General features: G+C 34.0%; 1 protein-coding gene across 3 annotated transcripts in view; it reads right to left on the bottom strand.

Moving 5' to 3' along the window:
* Nucleotides 1-479: 479 nt before the first annotated feature.
* FUT8 (fucosyltransferase 8) overlaps nucleotides 480-21,322 on the bottom strand; it is an 80,231-nt gene continuing 59,388 nt past the window's right edge. For all 3 annotated transcript variants that reach the window (XM_041460059.1, XM_041460060.1, XM_041460058.1), the window contains exons 10-13: nucleotides 10,631-10,877; nucleotides 9,302-9,478; nucleotides 5,282-5,432; nucleotides 480-1,450 (exon numbers count right to left, since the gene is read on the bottom strand). In XM_041460059.1, coding sequence (XP_041315993.1) covers nucleotides 1,133-1,450; nucleotides 5,282-5,432; nucleotides 9,302-9,478; nucleotides 10,631-10,877 — 893 coding nt within the window. In that variant the 3' untranslated portion in view covers nucleotides 480-1,132. The remainder of the gene's footprint in view (nucleotides 1,451-5,281; nucleotides 5,433-9,301; nucleotides 9,479-10,630; nucleotides 10,878-21,322) is intronic.

The following is a 21,322-nucleotide window of genomic DNA, read 5'->3' as shown; positions in this document are numbered from 1 at the left end:
GTTCATCCTTGTATAGTTTCTTGTAACCTACTATTTTTGGGTAAGCTGTTAGATTTTTTTAAAGTACTCCAGACTGACAGGTTCTATAAATGGGATAACCTGAAGTATTTTACTTAAAAGTAATTACAGTCAATGCCAAAATGCTAAGTGGCCATCCATAATACCCTAAATCCTGAATTATTTTTAGAAGAGAAACAGAAAATAAAATAGTGTCAGAGGGTAAATGTAAGCAATTTAGCCACTGAAATAATCCTGCTGTTACTGACTGTCCACAAAGCTGAGCAGCACTGTGCCCTACATGACTGCTGCATTACACATGCCTTTTAAAATTCAATGAAACTCTGGATACCTTTTCCTTCTTTTGTGGATTTTGTGTTGTTGGTTTTTTCAATCAAAGGCAATGTCCAGAAATTACCACTACTAAAGAATCTGTTCATGGCATTGTTTACAAAAGCTCCTAAGAGACAGTGACTACTTGATTGTTGAATGTAACCTTTATTTTATTAATGATGAGAAGTAATCAATGGAATGCTAAAAAAAAACCCCAAACTTGTAAAGAAATCTAGTCTGAAATCTGAATCTGTTCTTTGAAGCAAGTTCAGTGGTCACGGTAACACCAGATGAAAGTGGACTCTTGCCCATTGTGAAACAGGCATGGCTCTTCTAAAAAGGTCACAAACTTTTCAAATATAGGCACCATGTTTCAAATTTTGCACATACAAAATATGTTCATGTCACTCAAATTACACAATGTGGCAGTGTTTTAAGTCTGAACATTATTGTCAATTAATGGCAGAGAAAAGAGCCCAGAGCTCACGTAAGACTAATGACCGGGACAACTCCTGCAAAGAGACAAGAAGTATAAAACAACAGTTTTCCTGTTGTACGTGGGTTTGTGTGTGCATGTGTGAGAGTGCATATAACAAAAATGTTTAAGAGTAAGTTCAGACAATAGCTCATCCACTTGTTCTCAGCTTCTTGTCCAGTTTCATTGCAAAGGCTTTGATTTTAACCGCATGATAAAATGCAAATTCGAATCCCATAGAAACCAATAGTTAGTGTGTTGTTGACTGGTTTGAACCAATCAAAACTGAGTTTTCTTATAATAATTGCTGAATGTCTTCCTTTTAATCTACTTGTCAGCCTCTGGGTATGTAGGATACTTGACTGTCTCAATTTTCTCCTTAACTTTATAGGAAGGGTACAGGCCTGTTCTTCCTAATTTCCTATTGATGCCTTTTGAATAACCATCCCAGTGGTTTCCAGCTACTCCAATTATATCTCCAGGTTCCATAGGAATTTCATCAGCAGTTCGTGGATGATGAGCATAAATAGCAATCTGGTTGTGAGCATTCTGTCCCCCAAAGTAGTAGATATCATCCAAAGAATGGAAATACGCCGAAGCATCTGGATGCAGCGTCTGCATAATTTCATAGGCAACTCGACAAACCTTAGAAATAAAAACAGAAGTCATTAATACTGTGTGTGACTGAAATATACCACAAAAATCAACAACCAATGTATAATAACACTTCTCAAGAATGTCAGGGTCTGGAATGTCTGGGTTAAAAAAAAAAAAAAACTAATCAACTAAACAACAAAAATAGCCCCCAAAAAACTAAGTGAAACCAAACCAAAAATCCCACCAAAAAACCCCACAGAATCCCTGCATATTTGCTACTAAAAAGCATGAAATTTTGCAGAATCTTAAGCAGACCTCTGGTGATCAGATTTGGTAAACAAATAAATAAATAAATAGATAGATAAATAATTAGTACATTCTACTTCAGTATAAAATGAAAACATCTATATGAACACTAGCAACTCTGCTTTTTAAAATTAATGATCTGTAACCAATCAAATGTAAAAGCAAGTAAATTTTCTTTTTCTACTACCACCACAAAAATTGTATTTTACTTCCCTTTGAACCTTTAGAATTTACATTTTCAAATTTATCCTGCAATAATAGGCCTTGCATTAACTTTTCTAAAGGAAGTTCCAATTTTCACAACCAAGGAGTTCCACAAGTCCAAGGCATTAAAATGTTGTTTATATTAGAACAGTGATAGAATTGCTGGCAACTTAGAAGACAAATAAATGAAACCGAATTCCATCAAGACAGTAATTATGTCGGTGAGAATAAAGATGCATTTTTACTTGTCATTGTACCCCATTTTATGAAGGGAATTTTCTTCAGACTGAACACATGTTCCCACATCAGAATTATGTTGCATTTCTCAGAGTTAGCAGAAACACAAGAGCATACTACTATATTAAAAAAAGCTTTTTCAACAATGGCTAGAAGGCTCTTCTCTGTCAGGTGTCTGACTTAGCTGCTGTGGGTTTTCTGATTTCTGACCCCATTATCATATCTTTATCTAATTTCGCGTAAGTTTGATAAAGGCTGATTAACAATATAGCAGATTTCTTCGACAAAAAGAAGCATTTGAGCTTTCTCATAATTTTCAGTCTATGTTAATATAGTAAAGCTTGATTTTACTTTTATTTTCTCCCTTTGAAGATACAGTGAATAGAACTTTGATCAGTCATATGAGACATATTTGTACTTCCTTAACTCCTTTGAGAGAGGCATTTGCTTTAAAAATGTAATAGATTTCCTTTCATCCCTCTGCATCTGAACTTTAAAATAACTTTTAAGAAGTACCTTTCAGAAGATCAGGCTGAAGTTAATTATTTCAAAGTACCTGTTACACATCATAATATAAAAACAAGTTTGATTACCCATATATTTGCAAAAGGCTATTTATTTTATATCCCCTGTGACTGTTTTTGTTTTGTTCTCTGCATGTGTGTGTACCCCAGGAAGTAGAAATACATAACACACAGTATAAAGATTTTACATCTTTTCAGTAGAAATGCTTTAAGCAAGTGTGTCCTGCATATCTGACACAGAACATTCAACACCTTCTCTCAGCAATTGTTTTCTTTGCAGCACCAAACCTGGGTGACTAAACTGTAAACTGTGAGGACAACAGGCAGAACATCCACATGCAGAAACATAGCTGAAGCCAGACTCCCATTTTTTATTCCCAGAGCCCATGTTCTGCAGCCTGTATACTTACCTGTACAATGAAAAATACAAAGACTAATAAATTCTGGAAGGAAATGAAGTTATGTCAGTCAGAGGGAGCTATGACTTCATCTACACGAAGAACAACGAGACAAAAAAAAATTCTTTGTTCTAATGTGTAATCTTAATTTTCCTACTGTGTTATGATTTGTGTAACTCCCATGTGGTTTTCCTATAAAATTAAATTAATCTATTCAATTAATGTGACATTACTGAAATATAGTACCAAGGTAGGTTGTTTCTCTTGACTCTCCATTACATGACAGGACTACCTCCTTAACAACAGAATTTTAAGGAAACACCTATTCTTCAATTTCTACCAATGTTCTTTTAGTTAATTAATTTTAATTCATTAATTCCCAATTAATACAGGGGAATTCTTGATTCTATTCACATATACCAACATTTTTTCTTAATACCTCTGTAATGAAGTTCAGTGTCTTTTTGGAAAAATGGAAAAAATAGTCAGCATGGAATTGATTAATGAGAAAGTCCAAAACCACAATGAAAATAAATAAGAATACATTTTAAACCTTATTTTCTCTTCACACCTATTGGACAAAAGATGGCCATTAACTGCCTTATTTTGCTTACCTTCAATGCCAAAGTACATATCAAATAGTTTATTTTGTTCTCTGCATGTGTGTGTACCCCAGGAAGTAGAAATACATAATACACAGTAGAAATTCATGAAAGGACAAGGATAGCAATTCAAATATTAGAGATAAGAGAATCTAATCTAAAACTCCTTAAAAGGAAACTTTATGAATAGTGGGAAAACTTGTAACATTAGAAAAGCCCAATATATGAAGATTCTGTAGAGATCCACATCGTTACATGCCCAGAAAAACTGGTATTAAACTAATTTTGAGGAGTTTGAATTATTACAGCACAATAAATTGCCTAGAATAAATTAACTACTGGACCAAATTCATAGTCCAGCTATTGACAGTAACACTGTAATAGTGGATCTCCTATACTTTAGTAGAATTTTCTGCAACTCTGGATAACTAAATATGTTATCCAATAAACAAGTCTACTGCCAAATGCATGGTGAAAGAGAATGAGAGTGGAGCTCAAAACACCATGTACCTCAAAGGGGGTTCTGTCAGGTACCCTCCAGAGGTCCTGATCAAGCTGTATCATATCACCTTAACTATGGTGATGTATTTTAAACATCTATTCTTCTTTCAGAATGACTCTAACACTTAAAATTCAATTACAATATATTCTGGCCAAGCCATTTGCAGCTATATTTAAACTATGTTTATACCAGAGTTTTATTTAAAGCAAAAGTTTATCACTTTTAACACAGATATCTGAATATAACAATATCAGAAAATGTCACAGATTTTTCATTAAGTCTTTATCCAAGACTACATAATTCTTCCTTCAGACTATGAACTGTCTCTACACCAATGCATGTGTGGCATTTGAGACATACCGCTGTAGGTTTTGTTTCTTTCTCTGTGATATGAATTCAGTGGGTGTGCTTCAGCTAAATCAAACATTATTATTAAAGTGGATGGCTCCTCACAGCTCTTCTTAGTGAGGATTTTTACTTTGGATTTTACTCAGGTCCTTGGTCTGAAACAGCCTGTATTAATAACCTTCTAAATATGCTATAAAATGTCATCTCTCTCACCATCTCTTACAGGATATGGTGAATGGTAAATAAAGTGTATGCACAAGCATGATTGAGGGATGAGAGGCTTTTCTATACTTTTTGTAGCTTTGCTGTCTTCTTCCTACAGCAATTTTATTAAGAATGGTGCCTGTCAAGGTCAATATATCATTGTATTGACCACCTATTAATATTAATATTGTTCTTGTTCTCTATTTGTCATTACAGTGCAGCAGAAACTTTACATTTGAGGCTGTGGAAAACATTTAGCTTTTAAGTGAATTTTAACTTTTGACTTTAGTATCCACTTCCATGTAACAGTACAATCATGTGTGATTGTGTCACCTAAGAGAATAACGACAACAGCAAGTAAAAAACACTCAATCTGATAGAAATCATATCTTGCCATATGTGAATTAGGTGGATCAGCACATTAGCCACATTAGCTTGGTAACTTTTTGCTGTGCTTTTTATCTTAAAACAAATTTTTATAAAGAGAAGCATGAAGAAAATTAAGATTTAGAACTGGTGCATATAACCAACATTGTCTCTGCATTGCACATTACCTGGGATGAAAATGTACAGACCAGGAAGTCTGCCTGAGACAAGAAGTGAATGTCCAGAATGACACCTCTTAGGGAGTTTTCAGTGTATCGGTTATGGAGTCCTGCTGACCAGGATATGGAGTTATCACTGATAAATTCATAATTTGGATACCTGTGAAAATACAATACACAGTTAATAGCATTTTTCTGTTTATTTTTTTTAAGAAGCATTATCTCTACTGCAAGATAGGGCTATTAATTCATTTTAAGTGAGTCTCTGCTTTACAGGAAATTAATTACAATTTTGCTGAACCCTCTGGAATGTCACCGCTGCCTCCAAGCACGCCCTCTCTTTATCCAGAAAAAATAATTAAATAAAAAGATCCTGTACATCTGTCAGATACATAACAAAGTAGAAGTGAAAGACACATCAGGAAGTATATACCACATTCTGTAAATGATGCTGATTTTAGATTAAATATACTCAGACCACCAAGTCCTCTCTATTGCTAAATAGGATACGGGATTCTGACGTTACTAGGCTGCACTTACTACCATACTATTAGATACTGACTGGGACACTGCAAAAAAAGCCAGTCACCTGTGAAAGGGACATATTAAATAAATACATTTAAACTAATGAAAAGAATTAAAAAGGTCTTTCACAGTTCTTAAGGCTGTAAGGAGAAAAAATTTTGCAATTCACTGGTCAAAAGGAAATAGATTTAAAATTCCATGCCAATACACTTTTCTTGACTTATTACAAAAAAAAATAGTACTACTGTAAGTCAAAAAAAATTTTTTGAAATATGAAACCTTAGTTTATATCATATTAAAATAAATTATTTTCTCACGTAACAATAACGTGAAAATTTTTTAAAATCCTCTTTTTTTTCCACTCTTATGGGAACAGGAAAATGAGAAATCAAAAGAAAGTGGGGAAGAGAGATAGAGAGAGTTAAAAATATTTCCTCCCTGCACCTAACAGCCTCAGAGAAGGGTACAAATCAAGCACAGTTATGGGACTGTTTCAAGTTTCCATTGGTTCCAGAAGCTGATCAACTTGTTGTGTAACTACAGCTTATCACTGCAGGTGCAAATCAAGGTGAATCCCAGGCTCCTGTTCTCAATTGCCAGGCCTGTGGAAGGGTCCACAACAGGCACTGAAAATTTTCTTCCCTCTGAAAGAAGATTGTGAGTGCATGTGTAAACAGATTGAGTAAGAAATAACGTGTTTTCTCAGGTCTTGCTCTAAAAAAAGTTGGAAAATATATGAGCTGTTCATCAGATTCTAGTACTTTGAAGCACTGCTGAATTCTATACATCAAACACACTATGACTTGGGGGGTGGGGAGGGTTAGCCAAACTGCAGATAGTAGAAAGGGAGAAAAGACATTAACCTGCTATTGTGGAAGAAAATAAACAGTAAAAAAAGGAGAAAAAAGAAAATACAGATGACTTTACAGGAAAACATTCTGGAAGGAAGAACGTGATTTGTTGGATTTTTGTGCTCATGTACAAAAAAAGGATACCTAAATAGGTTCATATGCAAATCAGAAATATATTCAATATGGTCTCTTTAAGAATTTATGTATATATCATCTGTATTATTTTGAATACCTTAAAGAGTGAAGATAGACTCTAAGTAGTATTATGGACTAAAAATACATGTACTAGACATTCAAAAATTTGCATGTGAAAATGATTAAATCAGCCAAAGAAAAAGCAATTTACACCATCCCTAACACATCACTTACGCAAGATAAATACCACGACCTCTGCTTACCAGAAGCTGTCAAATGCTTTAATCCCCTGAACATTATAGTTGTTGAACTCTCAACCCTGCTACTCTCTACTAAAATTGTTCTACATGATCCCATCTCTGAAAATATATCACTTCTTTCCTTCTTTCGGAAACAGAACACGAACACTCTACAAACTGACTGCACTATCTTTACTACTGTACTTGCAGTTGGTAGACATCTGACTGCAAGGGAAGTTTCTGAAACTTAAGTCAAAACATTTCTGTTTTTATGACTATGATTAGTTTAAATACTTTTCTTGCTAGAAACAACATGCCTATTCATGTGAATGTTGGCTAAATTTTCTTTACTTAAATGCCAACGCTGTTTGACAGCCAGTCACTCTCTTGTAGAGAGATACAGTACCTAGGACTTACTAATATTATTGCACCAAATAATGAATACAACATAAGCTACTGCAATGTGACAGCTGTTTCTATCAAAGCTTGGTAGCTCAATGTGACTAGAACATTTTTGTCAGCAGCATAAACCAATTTATATTTGATTTCACAAGAAGAGAAAGAAAAGCTTCTTTGCTGCCAAAACATGACCTTAACCTGCCTTCAGATGCTATTAAATGCCCAAACATCAAATTGCATCCTGCCTTCTGTGAAATCACAGGAAGTTTCAAATGCCTTCTACTCAAGGCATCTGAAGCTGCAAGCAACAGTAGGGTGCCAGCAAGGTAGGAAATTATGTTTCAGTGTAAGCTGTGACCTGAAAACCCAGCAGTAACACAAAAAAAATTCTTCAATACTTACAGATTCTATGCCTTTTATGAAGAAAACATGAAATTAATGCTGTATGACTGAGCTGTATCTTACCATATTAAAGTAAAATTGTGATTTGGAATGGACTTGAGCTGTAATTCTTAATAAAACTCGGTATTGTTTTACTGAATAAGTTACAGTTAGTTTTTGTTGCTATTAAAAACTTGAGATGATAGGTTTACACAGGTAGAGCATCCAATTATTATTCACAAAAAATGCTAAGGTTTGAAAGTTAAACAAAAAAAAAAGAAAAATGCATAACTAAGACTGTTACATCAATATTGAATTCTGTTATGTTACAAACAATACTTAGAGTTATTTAGGACAATATAATGAATTAAATATTATAACCTCAACTTTGTATTACCTGTCTTTTCATTGTTTAGATTTGCACTTTGAATGCTATAATTGTTTTTGCTATTGTTCTTGCCTTTACACATACAAAAAAGGATTAGGTTGCCATCACCTGGAGTTGAGTATGTTCATTTAGTTTTCACAAAACACCATAATTCTACACAGCAGCCTTTTATAAATATGAAAGAAAAACAGAAACAGCACAGTTGAAATAGACAGGTTTTCAATGCTGTAGAGAATTATTCTACTACAAAATAACATTTTCTCCTTACCTTGCATATGCCAAAGAAAATCTGTTATGTAGTATGTTATCTTACATATTTTTCCAAGAACGTCACCAACAATAGAACAGTTCAAAATTTTTCCACTACTGAGTTGCTTTTATTTTAGAAAGTATTAATCAGTTAATTAGAAGTATTAATTTACAAGGAAATACAGGCCATCTAGGAGTAAATGAGTGTTTACTGTGTACCCACGTTCAAGAGAGCTAGAAAAGGTTACAAGGTAAAAAAAAGGGATATAGACACTGTAATAAGTTGAGAATCCCTATATTTAATAACAAAATTATTCAACATGTAGGATGAAAGTCTTCTATGTTATTACTATAGAAGTCCTTCTGAAAGAGGGAAGAGCTGCATCATATGCTTTTCAACTCACTTACAAAAATTCCTCTGGCAACTGCTCACATTTTTTGGACGGGTTTTATATACTTCTTCATATATTAACCAGGTTTTACAATATTTCTAAATAGTTTCCTTTTAATATGTATGTTCAATAATAAATGTTGTGTGCTTATTATTTATATTTACATTCTTTATATGTACGTTATTTTTATTTACCTTCCTTCTACAGCATTGATTGGTTTTTACATAGTCATAGGCGTCTTGCTCAACTCTTCTAGATATTTAACATTAAGCTTTGAAAAGCATACTTGGGAGAAAAAAATCCCAAAAAAGCATATCTGAGAGAAAAATCAAAATCACTGGAAAATTAAATGCAGTCTTAACTGAATAAAGGATTAAAAAAATTATACTAGAACTTGTGGTGTACAATAGTTAGAAATTGTAAAGCTAACCGGAAGGAAGGAACTGTAATATAAACATAATTCATCTTACTTGGATTTTGCCTCTTGCAACAAGGAAGGGTCATCTGTAGCCAAATACACTCTTTTTTTATCAACATGCATCCTGCGAGCAAGAAGCTCAAAGCGCTCTTCCACGTGTACCATGTACTCTTCAATGGGGTGAAACGCTGCCTCGGTCCCCACTTTGTCTGTCCTTCGGACATGAACACTGGAAAAAGGGAAAAACTAGGAATTATATTTACAAATACTATACATAACTCCAGCAAATGAGATTTTAGATTGAATAAATACATAAAATAATGAGGGATTAAAACTTATCCATGTCCATCATGACACTGACAATATGAAGTCTGTTCTCAAAAGCAAATATAATAATCTGACAAGGAAGGCAAAGGGTAACTGAAATAAAGGAATGAAAGACATTGAATTATAACATATAAGGTGGCATTCCTTTTGTGCACAAGGTTAAGTTATCTACTGTAGAGAGATAATGATTGATCAATACAGGTCAAAAGGAAAATAGGAATATTTGCATCATATAATGCATAGTTTGGATTAAGGTAGTTACAAATGCATTTTTTGACCTCCTTGAAAGGTAACAAGTCTCCAGACACAGGAGCAGTGAGGTGCCCTACTGGCTCAAGGTCAAAAGCCAACTAACATTTGGACAACCTACTGTGTACTCCTAGAAAAAGAAAGTTTAAGGACTGAAGGAAATTCTGGCAAAGGAAGAAGACTAGCACAGCAGCAGCTACATTTTTCAGACTACATGATGGAAAAACCTTTCTCCCACAAGCTGCTTTTTACTGCTTTTCTTCCCCATATCTCTCCACATCCACGAAGACCTTTCCAATTCATCATTATAGCTGAGAAACAACAACTGCAAAAACACCAGCAGGGAAGGGAAAGGCACACAGCATGTTCACATGTAGCCAGTGATAAAATTAGTTGTGAATTGTGGCACGTAAATTATAGGCTTAGCCTTTTTTCCTCAATGTAAAAGCTACAGGCGTTGGAAAGAAGACACAGACGGTAAAGTGCCTGGAATGTAAGATGTAAAGCAATTACATTAATGAAATTCTGTATTACCAGATGTGGAAGGACATGTTAAAAAACCATCTATTGAGCTGCCTTTTGTATATCTGTCCAACTGCAGGTAGACTAGTGTGCTGAAGAAGTACTTGTAATCAACTTGTATTATGCACAGTTAAAAAATAAGAGCTTCATCTAGAAATCACCCTCTCTCCCCACAAAATACTTAGAGACTCTGATTAGCATCATAAAACAATTTTTCCTGAACAGGAATCACTACATACACATATTAAAGGACAGACAGTTAAAAACAAAACTAAATACCCACCCGATCACTGGATGTTTGAAACCAAGTTTCCTTGTGGCTTCCTCTATTTCTTTTTCTAGCCAAGGCTGCGGACGAATCAAGTATTTCACAAACTGTGAGACCCACCACACTGCAGGATCCCCATGTACACGAATTAGTCTATCAGCCAAGTCTTCAGGGACAGCCAAGGGCAAATAGGGTGGCCGTGGGTGTAAGCTGTCAACAATGGGAAGTTCCACCACCTGAACATCCTTATCATTAGCCTCACCTGTTTTAAAATACATATTAAGATTAGTCAAGTAGTTTACTTTATTAATAAGCTTTACCAATGGCAAATAACATCCCAAACATATCAATTCACCTGTATCTTCAATTTCAAAAGGACGACCTAAACCTTGCTCTACTTTTTCAAAAACAGCATTAAAAAATGTAATAAAAATCATAACTTTAAATTAGATTTATATACAAGCTGTATCTAACAATGACCTCAAGTAGAACAAAATTGAAGGTTCTTGAATTCTTAGCAGCTGGTAATTAATAAAATATAAAATGTGTTCCTGCTTGTATATTGATACCTTCTTATATACAACTATACCATTACTGTGTGCAAAGTCTTATCTGGTTATCTAAAATGTCTAAAATTCAGTTACTTGTTTAAAAATTAAACAAATATTTTTAGGCATAGGAAATCGTTAAAAAAATAACTACAGCTCTGCTGCTATTTTAACCCCCTTTTAGTGCAGTAAATTTCAGACATCATTATAACCACTGAATTAGCTATTCTGTTGTTAGAAGAGGAGAAAGACAATTCCTGTCTTCAAGAACTTAAACTACAAAGTAGTAAATTAAATAACTATAAAGTAGTAAATTAAATAGACCACGGAAAACACAAGCACTGTATAAGCATGTGATGCACAGACAGGTAAGAATTTGTTATGTTTTAAATATTAACTACAGTAGAATATACAGATGGTTTAGATGGGATTTTAATTCAAGGCTAAATAACCACCAAACATATTTTAAGAGTTTTTAAAAATTACACAAACACAACAGTCTCCATAACTGGTAATTCAAAGCTACGTTCATATACTGAAATAAATTATAATACATGACAACATTAAAAAAAGCATTACATTTTTAAAGCATTGAACATTTCAGCTAATATTTCTAGTGCGCCCATTTTCTTCAAAATAATGTTTCCATTGTCTGCAGTATTTACTACCAAAGATGGTTAGTTCTCCCTTTAGTGCTTACCAGCCAGGAAAAAAAAACTGCTTTAAATATAAGCAAATCAAACTCATATAACTTTTGATGACCAAGTAAATCTTAATGCTGATAAAATCAATTCAAGGAAGGAATAATTAAGAGTTTAAGAACAGTTAAAGATCACAAAGGTTAGAACACTTTTGCAAGGCTAGTCAAAATTCTGCAGTAACTCTCTGAGATATGGTTATTTAAATAAGGAATGTTTGTTATGATTCAGGTAGATTTTCAATTCATGTTTACCAGATTTGTAAATCCATCTTCTAAAATGTATCTATATGTCAGTACTTCATCACTGCACTGTATACCATCACTCCAAGGGATTCTTTAGAAGAACTTCCTATACTACAGGTATGGATGATTCTTTTTATTTCAAGAAGGCAGTTCATTTTTTTGCCATCTATTAAATCACACTCACGGAATTTAATAAAAGTTCATAAATTCAGAAAAAATATTGAGCATTTAAATCTTCTTATAATATGATGGATAATACTTTATTAGTATGACTTCAGAAAGCGGCAATAAAGAAAAGCAGCGTGAAGCCAGAGAAGTGCTTAATCTGGTGCAGATGTGAAGTATCAGGCAGAAGTTTAGACAATAAATGTTTAGCTTGGGAATGGTATGAAAGAGTGCTTGAGGTTCCATTACCTTTTTCCCCTCAGCCGAGAATGGGAGAAGAAGCATAGTGGCAAATAAAACAATAGAAGTCTTAGCCAAGGCAAGAAAGAAAATACTTCAATCTTAAGTTAGAGAAGGAAATTTGCTGAAAACCTTTTGAGGGGAAAAAAGCAGGTAATGTGAATTTGCATATAAAAGGTAGATTTTTATTAAGTACAGCATCACTGACAAGCTTTAAAACTTTGTAAACAGTCATTTGTAAAGTCTTGCTATTGATAAAGCTGATCGAGCAATCTGACCTACTATTTGACATACCTACCCTGAAAAGCACTCAATACATTGTTCCGTCCTATTTAAAGGATCAGTGTTCTTAAGGTTTTGAAGAAAATGAGATTGGCCAGAAATAACTCGGAAAACTCTCAGCATATATAGCAAACTATATTAAAGTATACCAAAATCACAGAATATCAAAGAAGATTGTGAAAAAGAATCAGATTTCAGCTTTCAACTCAGTGTGATACGTTCTTTGAATAGTAATGAAGTTGCAAATGTATTCCATTAAGGAAAAACAATTTGATTGTTGAAAACTACTAGGTCAAGTGTTGTCTTTAAAAAGAATTACTAATCAAATCATAAATTTGGTCATGGCTATTTCAATGATGTTGCACCACGTTAATTGCTTACATACAATTATCATCTGCTGATGTATACACGCAGATATGTGTACAATTCCAGAAAACTTTATGGCAACTCTCTAGATTGTATTACCTATATATCTGAATGAAGGAAAAACTCCCTATCAGTCTTCATTCACTTTTAAAAGTATGAGATAGTAGATGCAGCGCAAGGAAAACTTAGAGCAACTGTTTGCTTTTGCACTGGAGAAAACCAGTGTAGAGTAACTCTTTAGTAGCCCTGAAGGAGTAAACAGCCCTGCAACAGCCACACAGGCAAGAGACAGCATTCTTACCTGACTGATCACTTTTTTTTTTTTTCCTGTAATATTTCCTAATAGGCAATGAGCTTGTCCTACTTTCAACAGGCATAGTTTAAAAAACTGTTATTCTTTTTTGGACAGCAGGATATTGTTATATTGTTTTATTTTACTCAGAAACAAGCTGCAATCAAAATCAATTATACAGGAGATAACCAAAACTCAGATCAATAGACAAGCAGATATATTAGAAAACAATAAGTCACATCACTGATTCAAATGAATTTTTCAACTGAAGATAATGAAACCAAGTTAAAAACACAGAATGAATTTTTAATCCAGACTTCAGTTGTTAGCTACATTTTCTCTAATTTGTAAAATGTTTGAGTTTTTTCTACTTCACAGATGCATTTTGTTAAGTAACAGATAAGTGATAAAAGGTAATAATCCATACTAATGTTTACATATTTTTCTCATGTTGGTAGTTTAAATCACAGCATCATCATGTCAATCAGGTCTGATTCCCCACTCACTGGTGGTACAATTTTGATATTTGATACAGAATTGTAGAATTATTTAGGTTGACATGTAAGTTATACATAACTTACATGTCAGTAATACTTCAAGTTTCTTCTTCTGACGTGATTTATTTTACTTTGACAGTTGTCAAAATTTGTCACTATAATTCTATTTACAGCTTAACTTTTATATGACTCCAGGTGCTATTTTTCAGTTTGGAATAAGAAAAAAAAAATTGTCTTCCAGAGTTCTGCAACTTAATCATGATTTGGATTTTACTTCAGTGAGTAACCAAAGATTGAGTGTTTTTGCAATAGTCGTAAAATACTGCAATATTGAAAACACTCGCTCTTAGCATAACAGCATACTCAGGAGGAAGGTCCTGGACAGAAAATTATTTTAATTCAGATGACCTATGCCAATTGTACCATCTAGCCCTTATTTACTACCAGTTTTTGGATATGTTCATCACTAATACATCAATAACACAGTTTCAATTTTCACAACACACAATGAATACTTTTTAAGTATTGAAATGAGCTCTGTGTGTTATAAAAAGCATAACTTCGCTTCACTGCAGTATCCCAATGTGCCTTAATCACTTTACAGCCCTCGGGACTTATATAATTTTTGTGATTTGGCATAACCTTACCGTCTGAATACTTCTCCAACTTACTCTAATTTAAAGCCCTTTTAAAAACTTTTGCTGTTTGTATCTTTCTTATCAACTTCTTTTGGAAGCCTGAAAAATGTTGATTTGACTCAAAAAGACTTTGGAATTTTGTCATTTTAGGTAAGCTTACTTTCTGCCATCTGAACATTGGTTCATACCTGCACTTGGATGGGCATTTTCATTGGGTGTTAATTTCTTACCTGAAAGGAGAATGACATTTTACCACGCAATCACTACTATTAGTTAATGTTACCTGAAAACCTGTTTGATCATTCACTCTCCTGATATTTCAAAATTCATCAGCTAATTTTAATTTTTTCAAGAAGTCCTTAAAAGTATGCCACAGAACACCATGCTAAGGACATTCCGGTCTTGTAACTGAGAATTTCAATTTAATTTCAGTTTGTCTTGCTAGAAACACGACGGAATAAATTGATGTAAAAATGTAATAGCTTCCCTGCTTTTCTGTTTTTACAATATACTTAATTAAGTTGATATCAACTTGCATAGACTTATCACAGACCTACTTAACCAAGCTCTGCAGCACAAAGACTGACTGCCAATTTGGAACCTTACCCAAGTGAAAAACTCTAAATTCAACTCAGCAGGAGATATGTCAGAGTGCTGGGAAAGCTGTTTGACTAGCACAGGGTATGGTGAGAGGATTGTGCTGAACTCTCTCAAGGCTCCTCAATGTCCTGGTGGTTCCTGTTACGTATTGCAAAGGACAGCAGGTTCAGGGCTCATCCATGATACTTCAGTGCTTTTCACACACAGTAAAAAATGAAAACTGCAAAGTTATGTTATGTTATGCTCTTCATGAATATAAAGTACCTCACAAGAGCTTTATGCCATAGCTGAATTATAAAATGGAATTGCCATGAGGTAAAAATCATATTTTTCTTTTAAACTAGTCAATGTAAAAAACAACTCATATGTCTAAATGGTTTCTTTTCTCTAAGCTTTTGCTTTGTACAATTTTAACACAGAATTTTTGAACTTGGTTTCTGAATTATTTCTCACTAGTGTTCCACTTACTAAGTCTGTAATCATCCTTTATGTAATCAAGCCTTTTAAGGCAGACAGGTGTTGAATAAATTTGGTGAAATTCTGATTTAAAGAAACTGAATATAGTCCTTTTTTCCCAGGTTTCACATGCCATATGGATAGTGTTGCCCCATTTGTCATCCTGAATCTTGATACCTTCAGGAGTGAATAAACCAAAATGTTTCCAAACATGCCAACATGCCTTCTATTACTTTTCTCAATCCAGCACTTCCAAGGTTTTTTTCCTGCACTCTTTCCTCTCCTCTACAGCACAACTCTTGCAAGTACCCTCAGCTGCTCTCATGTCTCTTACCTCTCTGGGCGCTGTTTGCGTGTTGAAAAGCAGCATCTGTGATCAGTCACTGCCTCTCACTTCCTCACAGACCTGAATGTCGACTTCAGTGGCTCTTTACACACACCCAGTCTACGTATTTTGAGGACTTCTGGGAGACCTTAACAAGACCTTTTTATTTTAGTCAAATTTGGCCAAAATTAATCCAATATTCAGGACTCAAACCAAGTTAGGCTCAAGAAGAAAAAGAGCAGATGGAAATGTAAAGCATGATGACAAAACTTTTGCTCTCAGAAAAATCTTGTCTAAAATAAATCTGCAAAGATATTATTCTATCATCTCCCTCCCAAAAAGTAAAACTTTAATGATAGTCTTTTCTGCTCCTGCAAAAACTGCAACTTCCAGAGCTACTGAACTACCAACATGTCTTTGTAACACAAGTGACAGTCTTGCAATAGTATTTATTTTCCCATGTTATTCCGGTTCTTTGATAATCCTACCCATATTCAAAACCATAGCACAAAGATGAACAGTGCTTGCTGTCCTAACAAATAATGACATTCCAGTGAACATTTCCCCTTTTGACCTGATGGAGGCCTCAACTGAGTGTAACAATTTCTGCATTTGCAATAGCTCTGTCTCTTAAAAAACAAAAGCAGTGGTGCCTTTAGAACCTCCATTCCCTTTTTAGCAGCCCAGGTGAGCTGCATTATGAAGACTGCATTACATTTCTGTTTCACTCTATGAAAACTTCTCATCATTTACCAGAAGCTTTGTGCAGCAACTGCCACATCACTTTGAGAGAACATTATAAAGTAAAGATTTTTCCCATCCTCAATTGTTTAGATACCCAGCATGTCAGCTGGAAAGTTTACAGATGAAGAGATTGCAAAAATGGACTTCACAGAACAGCCAGAAAACCATCAAACTAGGTAGAAATCAAGAAGCTTACTAGCAATTTATTTTTTCTTTTATCTTTATATATTCAAACTGCTTTTGAATAATGACCTATTTCATCTAAAGAGCCAATATGAAAGGGGTACCTGTTAAAGAGGAGCTCCAATTCCCTGGCTGCTAGAAAATATCATGAAATATATTTGCAAAGGCAAATACACTTTTACAAATGCAAAAGGGTTTTGCCACATTACCAAGTCTAGTCATTCAAGTAAACAGAATTGATGTCTTAAAAGTAAGATCATATTTAAGGATAGTTGAAATTACTCAGTAACACATAAAAAATATCATTACAGTTATATTGATGAAAAAACAGTTTTGGATTTGATTTCAAACAATTGCACTGAAGCTTATTCTCTATTTCAGTCTAATGTTAATTATTATATATTTGAAAATAGTTCCAAATACTTGCTTTGAATATTAGGTTATCTTTTCTGGAAGAGAAAATAGCTTATTTTTACAATAATCATTCAACAGCTTTTGCATGCATATGCTGACTGGAGATGCACTCAAGCCTGTAACAGGCATGTATAAGCATGTAAAAAACAAGACAACATGCAAACAGTATTTCATATCTCATGACCTAGAAGTTTCCAACAGGTCATGACAATGGAGCTTAATATTTGCAGCTGCCTGTCCAGGCATCTAATGGAGAAGCACTCCCAGTTTAGACAAGATATTTATTTACTGTCCTTTTGAGATAGTGGTTTATAACTCCCAATCTTGTATTGTTCTAATTTAAACACTTGGAGGACTCCTCTTTCAATGAATTAGTAAAAGTATCTCCATATGCAAGTCCAGATGGAACACAGCTCTCAAAGTATTTGTAGACAAAAGGACATTTTAGTTACCCATAAATAAAACAGGAGAGAATAAACCTTCCATGTTGTCTGAGATTCATAGCAGTGAGGCACATGTCACCTTAACAATGCATCTGAAAGAAACAAGGATGCATTCTACTTCATATAGTCTACCAACATGAAAGGAGAAAATCAAGAGTGTAAGCCTCCAATAACGGAAAAGGAATTTTTTCTTATCTTCAGTAAGATAAGGGGAAAATGTAAGGGAAGCATTAAGAAAAATCACACAGAAATAGAGATGCTTTCTTCATAACTATTACAGTAATAAACTATTATTAAATTGCACATTATTAGAAAATTAAAACCACTACTTTAGTTAAGGGTACTTGCAAAAAAAAAATACCTGTTTTGCTCAGATTTGTCGCAGGATTTATGTAATATCAGATAAAGGAAAACATCTTTCCTAAGATTTCTCTACAAAACTTAAGCACAATCACATTTACAGACACGTAGTGCCAAAAATATGGTATTAAAGTAAGTATATTTTTTTCTTTTAATAAAAATATTTATTGTTTCATTTGAAATGCTAAATTAAATTAAATGTTACAATTAATGTGGGTCTCCAAATATGGGTAGGAGATCAGTGCAATAAAAGGCAGCTTTTCTAATTTCTTATCTGTTCACAACACTAGAAATAAATCATTGGGCTGAAAGCCTAAATATTAAGAAACAAAAATATAAAATGTAAAAAATTATTTCTGCCTTAAAGGCCTTAGTATAACTTTCAGTTATTTCACATGGTGGAAAAACTTTATTCAGAACCATTTGCCTATAAGCAGCTTTTCAATATGACATTTTAAATCTAGACAAGAGACAGATCTTGAGAATTAGCTGACATTTTAAGGTTCTCTTTTAATTCATTACTCAAACACAAAAAGATAAAACCTTTTAGGACTTGGTGAAGTTACACTGAAACGAATGAAACGCCCAGCCTTGTGCTACTGTAAAGAACTAAGAGCAGCTGCATGAAGAGGAAGAATGGCTACCAAAATAATTGATATATTCCCAAGCACCAGAGCCATAACCCACAGTGCTGGCACTGCTCTGGGATGTCTCCCACCTGGAAATGGCAGTAGTCGTTTTCAAGAGGTAGGAAAGGTTTGGATGACTTGAATTCAACTCCACACCTGCCAGCTCAGGTTACCCTTGTTTAAAGATTACTTAAAAATAGGTAATAACCAGTGTAATACATTAGAAAGTTATTCAAAACTTGAATGCAGGTTCTAATTCCCCAAAAACCTAACAATGCTTCAGTTTGGATTGAAATTTATGCAGCCAAACAAAAACTCAGATTAACATTTCAAACTCTGCAGTCTGAGACCTAACTTACTTAGTTTAACTCATGCCATCGCATCATATTAAAAAAAACAATAATTATTCTTTTCATTTGAGTACAAAACACATTATTTTTCCCCACTGTGCACAGTTCAGTACAACTTTTCATGTAAAAAGTTTTTTGAAAAACACTTTTCAAAATAAAAATCAAATAAACTCTAATATTGAGCCAATTTTTAGCTCTTTTACTTATTAAACAATCCTTAGAAGGGTGACAGTTAAGCAAAAACATTTTTTCCAGTTTGTAATGGACATTTTGTTTACTAATTTGTAATTTTTCATCCATGACTTAATGCTCGTGAGGAAAGTCTGCAATTAACCACTAACCTACAGGTACTAGTTTTGCTACTATATTGTGGGGGGGCAACATCAATCTGTTAGGAAAAAGGGAAAGCCATGCTTCAAAGTGTAGTAATTCATATGAACAGCTTAAGATCTGTGATTTAATATGAGATTGATTATTCCTACCACTGAACAGAACAAAGCCAAGAATCCTTTTCCTCACCTCCATGCACTCTTTGGATTTCTAAGTTTTCAGCTTCCCCTTATCAAGAAATGTAGGGAAAGAAGCCCCTGCTATTTGGAAAGTAATTATCTTCAGCCAGGGCACATTTAGGTAATCTTCTTTCATTTCAATACAGTTAAAGAATTCTCATGGAAAACAGTTGCTAATCTGCTTATGGTCCTGCCCATGCAAGGAACTATCATCAAACACTCAATGACAGAAAGAGAACTCACTGTATACAAGCCCAATGCTTCTGCTTCTTGAGCATTTTTTGATAGATAGCACAATTATATACATCAACCCTTAAAGAAATCCAGAAATTCTTACTTCTGCTCTCAGAAAATTTACTGGACAATAGCTGTATTTAAATGAAAGTATTTCAGATTTATCTCCCATCCTGTTAAGAGATGCCACTGACATGCAAAACAACTTCCAAGAACACCATTCTTTTACCAAGAGCAGATTTGATGTAATTCCTCATATAATTAGAGGAGAGCCAGCGGAACATTTAGGCCACATAAATGGCTTAATTAGGATCAACTTGGCATGACTGATTATAGCATGAAAGAACACACAGATGTATTTTATTACAACCTCCTTAAAATACAAATTAATTTAGTTTAGTATGGCAGATTTGGGACTGCACAAGTGAACTTCATGACACAAATTGTAAGACAATATTAAAAATATCATTACAAAACAAACACATTTTAAAAACCTCCATACCCACTCCAAAAAACCAAAGGCAAATATTCTTCTGGTTGAAAATCCCCCAAAGAAATAAAGCTAGTTACAAGAAAAGACTGCATCTCCTGTAATTCCAATGTCAGATCATCCAATTTTTTTGCTTTTCTGCTTCTGCAGCAGTTGCCATAATAGGGGTCAACAGCAGCAGTGAGTTATTATTAAAAAGCAGACCTCATCTCTAATTAAAATAATCCAGCCACATCTTTGTCTAAAAGTAGAAATATTTTGCATATAGAAATACCTACAAAATGTGGCAGGACCAGCTTTTAAAACTTGCTCTGTTTTAGAACTGAATTATGGTTTTTAATCTCAGACTGTAAGGCAGATTTTTATGTCCTTGAATCAATGTAGGTCTTTCTCAGAATCCTTTCATAAACAATATTCACTTTGAAGATCAGATAACAGAAGTAGACAGTGTCCTGCAGCCTGTCTTTGCTCTGCACAGTGAAAATAACTTCTTGCTATTATTCCATGACGCTCCACTTAGACATGAACAAGGATCACACGTAGCTCTTGTAGGCCACTGCATTGCTCTGAAAACTCAGACCTACTTCATTAGAATTCCAAGGTCCTTTTAAAAGAAGTTACCACTTCCCAAATATATTTCTGTGTTTACACAGACAAATGTCTTTACACAGAGTATCTTACAAGGCACCTTGAAGACAAAAAATCTACACAGCATCAGTAGCTTGATTTCAAGATTAACACAATTGAAAAAAGGGAAAATTCAGAGAGGTTGCTGTTCCACTCTGTTCTCTCAAATCACTGTTCTCCAGCTTGCTTCATAGAAATGGAACTTGTTTGAATTAAAATGTAACTAATGAAGTCATTGTATAAACACAATGTTAAGAATTAGAACTAGAAATTAATCCATTATTTCTGCAAATTTTTATAAATAAGAGTGAGATGTGGGAGCAAAACATAATTCATACAATTGCATGCAAGTTAAAGTGGTTTTTTTAGGCC

The sequence above is a fragment of the Pyrgilauda ruficollis genome, unplaced genomic scaffold (genome assembly GCF_017590135.1).
Source record: "Pyrgilauda ruficollis isolate IOZ18807 unplaced genomic scaffold, ASM1759013v1 scaffold14, whole genome shotgun sequence".
Classification (NCBI taxonomy): Eukaryota; Metazoa; Chordata; class Aves; order Passeriformes; family Passeridae; genus Pyrgilauda; species Pyrgilauda ruficollis.
This window is presented reverse-complemented; position numbering and strand designations above follow the sequence as displayed.